General features: G+C 35.5%; 1 protein-coding gene across 3 annotated transcripts in view; it reads left to right on the forward strand.

Moving 5' to 3' along the window:
- The window catches only part of LRRC49 (leucine rich repeat containing 49), a 143,465-nt gene that overhangs the window by 75,618 nt on the left and 54,080 nt on the right, over nucleotides 1-13,767 (forward strand). For all 3 annotated transcript variants that reach the window (XM_057724379.1, XM_057724380.1, XM_057724381.1), the window contains one exon: nucleotides 11,713-11,860. In XM_057724379.1, coding sequence (XP_057580362.1) covers nucleotides 11,713-11,860 — 148 coding nt within the window. The remainder of the gene's footprint in view (nucleotides 1-11,712; nucleotides 11,861-13,767) is intronic.

Consider the following 13,767-nt stretch of genomic DNA (forward strand, 5'->3'; position numbering starts at 1 on the left):
ACTGCCATGGAAGTATTTCAGAATTTTAACTAAGGCAGTTAGTTATATCAAGTGAATGTCAGCCTTGCATGTACATCTCAGTTTTTTAATGGCTACATTTAATTTCATTGTATGGATTTATCTTAATTTATTTAATGAATCCCTTATTGGTGTCATTTGGATAGTTTGCCATTTTTTGTCATTACAAGCAATGTTGTAATATACATTTTTTTAACATATTATCTTTGTGAACATGGACCAGTATATCCCAGTGTGACGTTGGAGAAATCATCTTTCTCCTTAGAATGGTGAATCCTTTCTTAATATTAGCAAGGAATTGTAAAGTTCACATTAGAAATCTGTAGCTTTAAGGGGATATTGAAATTTAGGTCAGTGGTCTCAAACCTTGACTTCGCGTTAGAATCACCTATAGAGCTATTAGGAATTATTCATCTATGACCCTACTCCTAGAGATTCTAATTTAGATCTGGATGGGTTCTAAGTACTTGTATTTTTCAGTAAGCTCCACAAATGATTCTTATGCCCAGCCAGTATTAGCAGCTACTGAAATATAGAAGAATTAATATTTTAAAAGAGGACAAGATTGTATGATTTGTCAATGTCTAACGTATTATAAGAAGTATTGGTGAAGGTGTGGAGCTACTGAAGCTCTCATACCTACTAGTGAGAGTGTAAATAGGTAAAATCATTTCATAAAACTCTAGCAGTATCTATTAAATTGAACTTAATAGCATACTTTATACTTAGTAGTTCCACTCCTAGGTTTATACTCCACAGAAATGCTTAACATGTTCACCTGAATATTCTTAGTTGCAGGATTTATAATAACCTCAGATTGCAAACAAGACAAATGTCCACTGATAGTAGTATAGAGGAAGTAAATTGAATGTTATTTTTATATAATGGAATACTACCCAGCAATGTGAATTATCAAACCACAGCTACATACAATATGGATGAATCTCAAAAAAATGTGTAGCAAGAGAGGCCCGTTTCAAACAAATGCATACGTACAATTTTATCTAAAACAGGCAAATCTGTATCTATAGTGTAAGAATGAGGAGAGTGGTTCCGTTCAGGAGATATACCGGCTGTAAGGGGACACAAAGGGAGGCATCAGGGTGTGGATAATATTTTGATCTGGGTACTGATTACGTGGGTATGTTCAGTTTGTGCAGAATCATCAAGCCTATACTTGTGATTTGTAGTCCTTCTGTGTATTGTATGTTGACAGAAAGCTCAAAAAATATTGTAAAATCATCATTAGGAGGAAGTTTCTCCAAATAACAAAATTATTTCTTGATAGAATAATAGCTGTCCTTCCATTGACTGTAAAAGAGGAATTTGGCCTGTTGTGGCATGCTGGAGCCAGCTTATCTGGCTCACTAGACCAATTTATGTGCATCTCCTCACCTCAGCAGCATCATCTCCGTAGCTTAAAATTGGCCATGTTGGAAATATTTACACCATGGAAATTGGCAAGTACCACATCGTGTTGTTATTGTTTACTCAGAGAGCTGCTTACCTACTCAGTACTGAGTTTAGATCTCTTTGTATGTGGGGATATTTTTTAACCTGCTTTATAAATAATGGAATTACTAAGCAATTAATATAAATGTTGAAAGTGGCTAAAATGAGCATGGCTTTTAGAATTATTATTATATTTTGAGACTGCAAAGAATCCTTTTTCTCTTCTGTAATATTGAGGAGGCTTATTTGCATTTACATATCAATCCAGTAAGAGGAAATGTGTCATTAAGAACTTTCTTTGTCATTTTAAATTTGGTTTCAGTGTCACAAATTAGCATGACAAGAACATTACCAGGTCCTGAAACCTACCCTCAGTGATCAGAGTCATTGTGAATCACGAGACTGAAGCTATGTTGTTGTTGTTTTTTTCTTTTTACTGCTAGAAAATGATCATTGTAGCCTGGAGAAAGTTCTGATAGAATTATCATCTGCAGTTCTGAGACACTCAACTCTGTGCTGGTGTCTTCTGTCAGCCAGGTGCATACAGACATAATAGATATTCTCTTTATTGAATTGTTGTCAATGGCATTGTTGTATCAAAAGATATGTAAAGAGATAGTTTAACATTTTTCTCTATTCTGTTCAACTCTTTAGGTCTCTATCTTCTCCTTTTCACTTTCTTTTTGATTCTGTGTATATCCACAGTCTTCTATTTATTTCTCTCTCATGTCCCTTTAGCTTCTCAAATATTAAAATCTTTTAAATATTGTCATGAATGGGTTAAACTACTTTAATAGTTTCCCCAAGGGAAATTTGGAGTTCTTTTTCAAGCAGTGTGAAAATTTTTTTCCATCATAATTTTGCTTTGTGACAAAAACATAATGACTTATTATTAGAAGGTGTCTTGAGATTCTTTAGAACCATTCATTTCTGAGAACCCCTACTATCATCATGCATTAAAAAGAGTTCTAGTGACTAACATTAATTAACATGTATCAAACACAGATGATTACTTGTTATGGAGCACCAAAAAAAAAAAAACAGAAACAGGAAAGTGAAAGAAAATGTACATGGAGAAAAAATATATATGTGTATGTCTATACATATATCTTGGATTGGCCAAAAAGTTTGTATATATGTATATACACACACACACATATATATAAATGTGTGTTAGTTTTGCTTACTATAATGTTAAAACTGATTATTGAGTTCAATGGTTGTTAACCTATTCCATTTTTTTAAAATTAATTAATTAATTTATTTTTTGGGGGTACACCAGGTTCAATCATCTGTTTTTATACACATATCCCCGTATTCCCTCCCTTCCTTGACTCCCCCCCCTCGAGTCCCCCCCACCCTCCCCGCCCCAGTCCTCTAAGGCATCTTCCATCCTCGAGTTGGACTCCCTTTGTTATACAATAACTTCCCACTGACTATTTTACAGTTGGTAGTATATATATGTCTGTGCTACTCTCTCGCTTCGTCTCAGTTTCCCCTTCACCCCCCGCCCCCTCCCATATCTCGAGTTCTCCAGTCCATTCTCTGTATCTACATCCTTGTTCTTGTCACTGAGTTCATCAGTACCATTTTTTTAGATTCCATATATATGAGTTAGCATACAATATTTTGTTTTTCACTTTCTGGCTTACTTCGCTCTGTTGGAAAGACTCTAGACCCCATCATCTTTTAACCTAAGTATTTTAGTAGTCATTGATGATCGTTGTCTAGATCCACTATTTCCTAAGGGATCACAAAATGGTGATATTCTATAATTTTTCATTTTTTAAGCTTTGTTTCTTCTATAAAGAAAACTTTTGCTAGCTTTTTGGTTACCCTGATGAACAGTTTGTGTAGGAAAGATAAGATAAGTGTTTGATTCCCTTTATCTCCATCCACTGCCTTTGCCTTTTTACTTTAATTAAAAACTTTGTTTTGATCTCTAGAAGTTCTGTGCCTTTTCTGATCTTCTTGGAGATTACTCATATTTTCAAACCTATTTTTACTTCTTGAAATATATTATAATTTTTATATTCTGTTTGATGATCTCATTGTGTGAAGAAGTCATAGCCAATTTGACAGTGTCACCTGTTGTTTCTGCTGGCTGTTAGAGAGTTTTATTTCCTTTTGAACTGTGAGCTGTTTATCTTGGTACCTATCTTTGGAAATTCTTTGGGGTCTTGTATAAAGGTAGGTTTCTCCATGGAAGAGTTTCATTTGTTTCTGCCAGATGCCTATGGGCATAATAAGACTTCAACCTCTTCAAAATATCAATTCTCTTGAAATATTTTAGACCACCCATTTAGTGTGGATTCAGGTTGCAAATTGTGGTTTGTGGTTACAAGTAACCAGGGAAGAATTTTCCTCCCCTTCTCGGCCCCAAGTTTTGAGATAGGCAATATTCCTGGGATAGCGGGTAAAAAAGTTTATAACTCACCCTGTATTGAGACCTTGGGGTTGCAGGGTTATGGACAAGTCTCCAGTTAGACTCTCCAGCTTGGTTGGCACCTGGGATTTGTCTTCTGTCTTCTAGCTTTGAAGATGGTGTAAACCAGAGCTCAGGTTCATTGGGTTCAGTAAGTGCCTTCACAACAAAAAGGTCGGTTTCAACATTCTGCTTACCTCTCTGGCTTTGCACCTTTACCTTTTTTTTCTTTGGCCTGTTGTGTATTTGTTATTTTTTCATCTGGTCATGGATGCGTTTGAGGAGATTTTTCAAATACATTTTATCCAGCATTTTCAGCAAGAGCCTCAGTTCACAAACTTAGTTCATCATTTTATCAGAAATACACTGTCATTATATGCTCTTTTCTTTAACATTCATTAACATTCTTTAATACTTAATTAGATATTATCTTATTGATCTTTCTAGTTATTTTATGTTTATTTATTGCATATATATCAGTCCTTGTGAACACACTTGATTTATTCTACTGTTCCATTTCATTTTAGCCTGCTAGACACATTAGTAGCTATTCAGTAAAATTTTCACTCATCAGTATAAAATAAGTGAGCTTTTCATTAAGATTATTCCAGCGTACACGGTACTTCATTGGTATGAAAGAGTAAAACTGCTTTTACTAGAGTACCTATTTTACTTTGGGGGGAGAACTTTCTAATTAGAGAAATTTTACTGGTATTTGGGAATTCTTTGTTAAATATGTGGTATACATGCATAATGGGAATTTTATTTTTTCTCAGTATTTTACTAAGTAAGCATAAAATGGGCCAAAATAGTTCATTTTCCTTTTGAGATGTAAATTTTGGTCAGTAGGGACAGATTGTTCCTCTATAGGTTCTTTAGCAGATAGGAAGCAGATGTGGCATTGGGAGGAGACTGCTGGGGAAGAACAAATGTATGAGTAATCTGGAAAAAGATTAAAGTCAAATTATGAGTTAAATGTCAGCCTTTGGACCAAAACTTTTCCATTCTTGGTACTTTGAAGAGACAAGCAACTGAGTGTTCTTAAAAAAGGAGGGACTGTTCTTAAAAGCCAGTACTACTTCACTATACTTAGCGTTGTATTTACAAGTGTTTTTGTTTTTTAACAATCTGATTTAGACTTTCTTTGGTTAGGTGGGATATAACCCTTCATTAGCCTGTATTTGTACGGAAGGAGTCTTATTTGATTAGAGAATGTCTTTAAAATCATATGCACTTTGTCATTGCGTCTCTAGGAATGTCTGGCATATTTATTGGTCAAATGCCTTGCAGATGGAAATGAAATTTTCTGAGGAATCTTCTGGATCAAATGCGAATCTATTTTTACTTTAATAAAACTACTCAAAGAGTAAAGACTTCAGTCTGGGTGTTAGTACTAGCGGCTGATCTGGGACGGGTTGCCGGGAAAGTATCTGCTGAGGATTGTAATGGTTTTCCCATTCCTGGTGCCTCTTTTGGGTTGTGCTTAAATTACAGACATAAACCAGATAGGCATCAACAGGTCTTCTAGATCTCTGAAGTGCTTCGTGGTGACTGCATTCACTGGGCATAATGTTTTCTCCTATATTCACTAATGTGCTTTATAGTGTTTGAATTCAGCGAAGATACTGTTAAGTTTTGTGTTTAACAGCTTCCATTTAGAAATTATTAGACTAATTCCATTCTCCAGGAAAATACTTGAGAGGTAGAGCTGGGAACAATTATGATCATTTTAGTTTAAAATTATACCTGTGATAAGAAGTAAATCATAGACTCTCTTGCAGTCCAGCTTGTAAATAAATAGTAAATAACAATAAAATTAGAATATACCTACAACGAATGAGGTTTTCCAGCTTCTCTGTACTTCTGGATATATTATTTCCACTTTTCAGTTTATCTATCTAATTAGTGACAGATATCAGGTCATAGTGGTCTTATCAGGTCATAGCTTACAGTTTAATTCTATTCAGATATTCTGGGCCATTGAATAAAAGTGCTCTTCAACATAGAGGAGCTCTGTTGCCTCTGCTTCTCATATTAGTTAATATCTTAATGTTGAAATTAGTTATCCCATCCTATGGTAGTTGGAGGAAAACTTAATGAAAGCCTTTTTGAAACCTGCGCTAATAGCCGCTGGCCACCAGTGTAGCATAGTGTTCCTCATAAAGGAGAGCTGATAGATGAAAAGGTGATCTGTCAAACATGTATTTTTTAATACTTTAAGTTTCTTTAAAAATCAACTTATTGAGATATAATTTACATGTAATAAAATGTACCCATTTGAAGTATAAAGTTCAATCAATCTTGACAAACTATACATCCTTATAATTACCACCTCAGTCATTAACACAAGAGAGAAACCTAAATGTTATTCTAGATTCCTCTCTTCCTCACACTCAAATAATTACTAATTTCTGTTCATACTACACTCTGAATTTCTGTAGAACCTATTCCCTCCTCTTTCCTCTCACAGCTACTACCTTAATTTGATATGCTTGACCCTTACTTTTCTAAAAATTAATTAATTAATTTATTGGCTCCGTTGGGTCTTCATTGCTGCGTGCAGGCTTTCTCTAGTTGTGTGCAAGTGCAGGCTGCTCTTCTTGCGGTGCTCAGGCTTCTCTTTGCAGTGGCTTCTCTTGTTGTGGAGCACAGGCTCTAGGCACGCAGGCTTCAGTAGTTGTGGCACAGGGGCTCAATAGTTGTGACTCACGAGCTCTGGTGTACAGGCTCAGTAGTTGTGGTGCACAGGCTTAGTTGCTCTGCGGCATGTGGGATCTTCCCAGACCAGGGATCGAACCCCTGTCCCCTGCATTGGCAGGCAGACTCTTAACCACTGCACCACCAGGGAAGCCCCAACCCTTACTTTTTTCACCTTTATTACTTACTGCAATCTACTTTATAACTTTTTTTTATTCTTTAGCTTTCTTTTCCTTTATACCTCCCATGATGTTACTAAGTTATGATTATTCTAATCACAGTAGCGCCCCCCACACCCCCACACCCTTGCTTAAAATCCCTTACTTCACAGCTCCCATTCTCAGTCATCAATTTCTAAGTAAGAGATTGGCTCACAGTGGTAACAGACTTGATGACTTATCGGTTATGAAATGTACATGGAGAAGCAGATTTGTGAAGGGAAGGTGATGAGTTAGTTCACTTAATGGTGTGAAAGAAATAAAAGTTTGCCTGTGTTTCAGTTTTAAAGTTATCAGAAGCATTTCATTCGATTCTAGCTTTATATAAAAAACTACAAGGGAAGGAGAGAATCATCTTTCAAACATTCGTCTAAAACACCATAAACTGTTCTGAGATATTTTATATTGATGAAAAAGAAAGAATGTTATCAATGCTAGGTAGGAAAAATTACAGTGCTTGTTCTAGTTTATTTATACTCAAAGCGGTTATTAAGTCTAGATTCATGAACACTCATTTTCTTTGCATATACTAGCCTTTTAAAGAGTGTCTTCTCTAATTCTCTGACCATGTCTCAAAAACCATAATGTGTATATGAATTATGAGATTTACCTTTTAGATTGGTAAAGATAAGCTCTGAGGTAAAATAATTGACAGCAGAGTATGTCTACCTTGAATGGGAGGAAAACGTAGAAGAAATATTTGAATATGACAATAAAAAATAATGAACTTTATTTTTGCTATGAATATCATCTCAACCTTAATTGTCAAGCACATGGGTTATTTTCTATACCATAAATATTCTATATCCTCTAGTTTTTCTTAACACAGAAAGATATTTAGTATAGTTCCTAAATAAGTAAAGTAGTCCTAAAGTACTTTTAGGCCTGTTTACATTAGTTATTTGAATAGTCATTAAAAAGAGTGATTCTAATATAAATGAGTTTTATCAGTCTGCTCTGGGGTATTATTTAGAAAAGTGATTATTTCCTTTAAAAAATGAAAGTCCTCAAAAAATTAAAAATAAAACTACCATGTGATCCAGCAATTCTTCTGGGCATTTATCTGGAGAAAATGAAAATAGTAACTTGAAAAAATATAGGCACCCCCATGTTCATTGCAGCATTATTTACAGTAGCCAAGATAATGGAAACAACCTAAGTGTCCATTGATGGATAAATGGATAAAGAATGTGATATGCACATACATACACAATGGAGTATTATTCAGCTTTAAGAAAGAATGAGATCTTGCGATTTGCAACTGCATGGATGGACCTTGAGGGTATTAAGCTAAGTGAAAAAAGTCAGAGGAAGACAAATATCATATATCTCACTTATATGTGAAAACTAAAATAAAATGAAATACCAAGCTCATATATGTAAAACAGATTGATGGTTGCCAGAGGCACGGGGTGAGGGGTGGGTTAAATGGGTGAAGGGGTCAAAAGGTACAAACTTCCAGTTATGTAATAAACGAGTCATGGGGATGTAATGTACAGCATGTTGACTGTAGTTAATAATACTATATTGCATGTTTGAAGATTGCTAAGAGAATAGATCTTAAAAGTTCTCATCATAAGAAAAAATATTCTGTAACTGTGTATGGCAGTGAATGTTAACTAGACTTAATCATGGTGAATATTTTGCAATATATACAAATATTGAATTATGTGTATACTTGAAATTAATACAGTGTTGTATGTCACCTGTACCTCAATTTAAAAAAATGAAAGTCCTGATCAAAATTCCAGCAAGCAGATGCTGGCAAATGGATTCTAAAGTTTATATGGAAAAGCTAAGACCTAGAATAGCAATACAATACTGAAGGAGAACAAAGTTGGAGGACTGACACTAACTTATTTCAGGACTTACTATAAAGGTACAATAGTCAAGACAGCATGGTATTAGTGAAAGAATGGACATATATATCAATGGAGAAGAATAGAGGGCCCCAAAATAGACCCACACAAATATATTCAAGTGATCTTTAACAAAGGAGCAAAGGCAATTCAATAGAGAAAGAATAGTCTTTTCAATAGATGGCACTGTAACAATTTGATATTCATATAAAAATGAATCTAGACATAGACCTTATAGCTCTTGCAAAATTAACTCAAAGTGGATCATACCTAAATATAAGACACAAACCTATAGAAGTTCTAGAAGAAGACTTAAGAGAAATCTAGGCAACCTTGGGTTTGGCAACCTTTGGGTTTAGGTACAACACCAAAAGCATGATCCATGAAAGAGGAAATTGATAAGCTGGACATAGTTAAAATAAAAAACTTCTACCCTGTGAAAGACACAATTAAGAAAATGAAAAGACAAGTCAGACTGGGAGAAATATTTGCAAAATACATACCTGATAAAAGACATATTCATGGTATAACCACAATAACAACAAAAAACTCTTAAAACTCAACAGTAAGGAACCAAAGAACCCAATTAAAAATGGGCCCAAGAGCTGAAAATGCAAAGAAGATATACCAATAGCAAATATGCATATGAAAAAATGCTCGACATCTTTGTCATTTGGAAGTTGCATATTAAAACAGTGTGACCACTACACACCTATTGGAATGACTGAAATTAAAAAACACTGACAAATATGAAATGCTGATAAGAATGTAGAGCCAGTAGAAATGCAAGATGGTACAGCCACTTTGGAAGACAGTTTGGCAGTTTCTTACAAAGCTAAATGTAGTCTTACTGTACAATGCAGCAGTTGCCCTATTGAGTATTTACCCAATTGCAATGAAAATTTATGTTCACACAAAAACCTGCAGTTGAATATTTAAGCCACTTTATTCCTAATCATTGAAAACTGGAAGCAACCAAGATGTCTTCACTAGGTGAATGGACAAACTGTGGTATATCTAGACAATGGAATATTATTACTCAGTGTCTTTTTTAAAAAATAGAAGCTATGAAGCCACAGAAAGATACAGATGAACCTTAACTGCATACTGCTAAATGAAAGAAGTCAGTCTGAAAAGGCTACAAACTATATGATTCCAACTATGTGATATTCTGGAATAGGCAAAACTATATAGACAGTAGAAAGATCAGTGACTGCCTGAGATTCAGGGAGAGAGGAGGATAGTTAAATAGGGGATTTTTTTTAGGGCAGTAAAACTATTTTGTATGATACTTTCTGGGTAGATACATGACATCATGCATTTGTCAAAACCCATAGAACATTACAGTACAAAGAGTGAACCTTAATGTATGCATTAAAAAAATAATTTAGGAGGTTGGAGGATCCCAGGAAGAAATGAATATAGACTATGATAGGAGATTGTAACTGTATTTCAGTTGTATGGAACAACCTTCCCCTCCCACTCTTCTGACAAATATGAAATGCTGGTAAGAATGTAGAGCCAGGCAAGACTGAGAAAGGAAGGTGCTGACCTAAGTAACCTTGGAAATGAGTCTGTAATGCTAGATGCAAAAGGAATTACACAGTATCATTATGCTTTTGTTAATAAAGTTATTTTCCCCTGGGGTACAAATGGAAAATTCTGATACCACTGTACATATATTCTGGAATTAAAAATTAACTAAATGGATGAGATGGTGGGAGCCAGATTTCTCCTTGTTGAAGTGGAATTTACAGATAAGTAAGGGAAAGAGGCTAGAATGGTCCGTTTGGTAATAGGTTAGAATTGGAGACATCAGTTTGAACTCATGTTTAGCTTAATGTAGACACAGATGGTTACACAGAGAAATATAGGTATACATATACAGACAGGTTGGTATCTACACATAATATTTTCTTGCTCTGTCATCAGAGGGCCTAAAAGAAATGACGCCTAGTAGTAAATAGTACACCTAGCCACCATATCTTTGTTTCTAATGCCATTCCCCAATAAAGAGAACCATGGCTTCTTGAAGAAATGGCTGATTCTAGAACTGGCGTAGGAAATATATAGTATGAGTCTAGAGAATCTTATAATGCTAGAAAGTAAGGAAGTGCTTACAAAAACAAAAAATCCATGTTAATAAGGATATATCAAAGGGACATAGGAGCCAACTGAAAGAGCTTCCTACGGCCAAAGCTGGAACAATTTGAACAACAAAATAAGTAAAGTAGTGCTGGATTATAACCCAAAGAATGAAATGAAATGTCCATGAATCGAAACTGATATAAATAAATAAACAGAGAAAAGGACAAACTCCCTAGGTCCCCGGGAAGAAGAATTCTGAATAAATTATGTAGATACTGTGCCCTCAATGAGAGGAAACTGAACTTCTACTCCCTAAGTATGGGCTACACATAGTGACCTCCTTCCAAAGAATTCAGTATGGAAAGAAGGGGAGGGAAGAGTAACTTTACATTGGAGAAACCTAACAAACACTGTTTCAGTCAGGTGACCAAGGTCAACTTCAACAGTGATAAGTCATATTAATTAATAGTGTATACCATAACCCTAATCCAATCATAAAAAAATCAGACAAATTCCAATAGAGGGGCAGCCTGCAGAATAACTGATCAGTACTCCTCAAAACTGTCAAGCTTATCAAAAACAAGGGAAGTCTAAGAAAATGTCGCAGCCAAGAGGAGCCTAAGGAGACATGACAACTAAATGTAATGTGGTGTCCTGGATGGGATCCTGGAACGGAAAAAGGACATTATGTAAAAACTAAAGAAATCTGGATAAAATATTGGCATGAGTTAGTAAGAATATATCCGTATTGGTTCATTCGTTGTAAAAAATGTACTATACTAATCCAAGATGTTAATAATGGGGGAAAGTTGGGGTGGAGCATGTGGGAACTCTGTACCATCTTCTCAATCTTTCTGTAAATCTAAAACTGTTCTAAAAAATTATGTGTATTAAACAAAGCAAAGTACTATTTGAAGTTCTCACAGTAATCCAGTGATTTCTGTCTTTCCTGCAGTTTTGAGAGTGTTTGCTGCCTTTCTGACTCTACTTCTCTCTCAGACATCACTTTTGATGGCAATCCAATAGCTCAAGAGTCATGGTACAAGCACACTGTCCTTCAGAATATGATGCAGCTGCGGCAGCTAGATATGAAGAGAGTCACGGTGAGTGAGAACGCTTCGGACGTGCTCACCAGATTGTTTTACTTAGCATGGGTTAGGAAACAGGGGGGTGTGTTCTTTGCTTGAAATGCTCCTTGTTTTTAATGACCTATGGATTATCATGACTATATACTTCATAATTATAATACAAGTTTTTTACTTCCTATCCATATTCCCAATTTCATTGAATTAAATTCCTAGCCTTTTTAAATTAATCATCATGCTTGTTTTTCATTCTTGCTTAAAATCCAACTGATAATTTACTTTGAAATAGATGAGTAAGAATTTCATTGATAAGTTACGTAGTGTAATGGTTAAGAACATGGGTGCAGGAGCCAGACTGCTTGAGTGTGAATCCTGGCTTGACCATTTTCTAGTCATGTGACCTTTGACAATGTACTTAACCTTTCTACCTAATTTTCCTCAAAGTAAAATGGGGATCATAATTATATTATGTCATAGGATTGTTGTCAAGATAAAATTAAGTTCTAGACCTTAGAACAGTGTGAGGCTCCCAGGAAGCATAATATGGAGCCATCATTATCATTCTTATTCCTGTTGATTCTCTACCACTTAAAATAGCTCTCTCTCTTTTTTATTCATTCTGTCTCCATGGTAGACACTTTCTACACTTAGAAGTTTCAATATGGCTCCTGATCTAAGTGAAATGCCGTATGTAATACCCCTTCTTTTTGGTGTACAATGCGCATTAGCATACTTTAGGCTCCAAGAAGTTCTGTAATAAAGAAACTTGCCTTAATTTGTTTCATTGCATCCCAGATTTATTTGAACATTTTATTATCTCAGAAAATATCTGTTAATGATCTCATTTTTTTAAGCTCTTTATTGGAATATAATTGCTTTACACTTTTGTACCAGCTTTTGAGGTACACCAAAGTGAATCAGCTGTATTTACACATATATCCCTATATCCCTGCCCTCCTGTGACTCCCTCCCACCCTCCCTGTTCTGGCCCTCTAAGGCATCACCCAAATGATCTCATTTTGATAATCTCTGACCTAGAAAACTATCCTAAACCTCCACTATTTTCTTACTTCTAGACTTCACTAATTTTGATGTGGATTCTTTTTCTTTTCTTTTTTTTTTATTTTTTTGCCTCACTGTGTGGCTGGTGGGATCTTAGTTCCCCAGCCAGGAATTGAACTTGCACCCTCCACAGTGGAAGTGCGGAGTCCTAACTACTGGACTGCCAGGGAATTCCCTGATGTGGATTCTGAATGATCAGCTAGGTTTATTCAGTATTGCCAGTTGACTTATTGCCTGTCCACTAGTTTCACACTGTGTGCCATTCACATTTCTACCTCAGCAATACATGGACATCTAAAGTGGCTAACAGGCAAAGTGTTGATGAATTCATAAATACCAGGAGTCTTCTGGGGTTCTGCCTCTCTCTTTGTTCCAGCGTGGAGAAAAGGTTCTTTGTCCTGTCAGTTTGTTTGGATCTATACCGGCAACTCTGTCTCGTACTTTTCCCCTTATCTCCATGTCTTTCTTAATTAAGCATCTTTGGTACTTCTAATTGATCTTCCTGATGAGGCTGTGATGAACAGGGTGAGAAATGAAGCTAACCCATTTATATAAATTAGTAATTATATACTATGTTCCTCATAGTAAATTAATGTCAGTCTTGTGTGCTCAACTAATGTACAGAGTCCTTGAGGGCAGAAGCCATTCTTCATCTTCCTTGCCTGATACATGCAGGTGTTCTATACATGTTTATATTTCCTTTCCTTCTCTGTCTCACACAATGCTGAGAATGTAGTTACGTTCAGTAAAGACTTGCTGGTTGAGTAAAGTGTATCTACTTACATGCCTTAAATAAAGGAGGACAGTACCGTCTATAATCATCGCCCTTACACATTCCCTAGGACGTATGTGCTTGGTAAGGA

Source organism: Hippopotamus amphibius, chromosome 2 (genome assembly GCF_030028045.1).
Source record: "Hippopotamus amphibius kiboko isolate mHipAmp2 chromosome 2, mHipAmp2.hap2, whole genome shotgun sequence".
NCBI lineage: Eukaryota > Metazoa > Chordata > Mammalia > Artiodactyla > Hippopotamidae > Hippopotamus > Hippopotamus amphibius.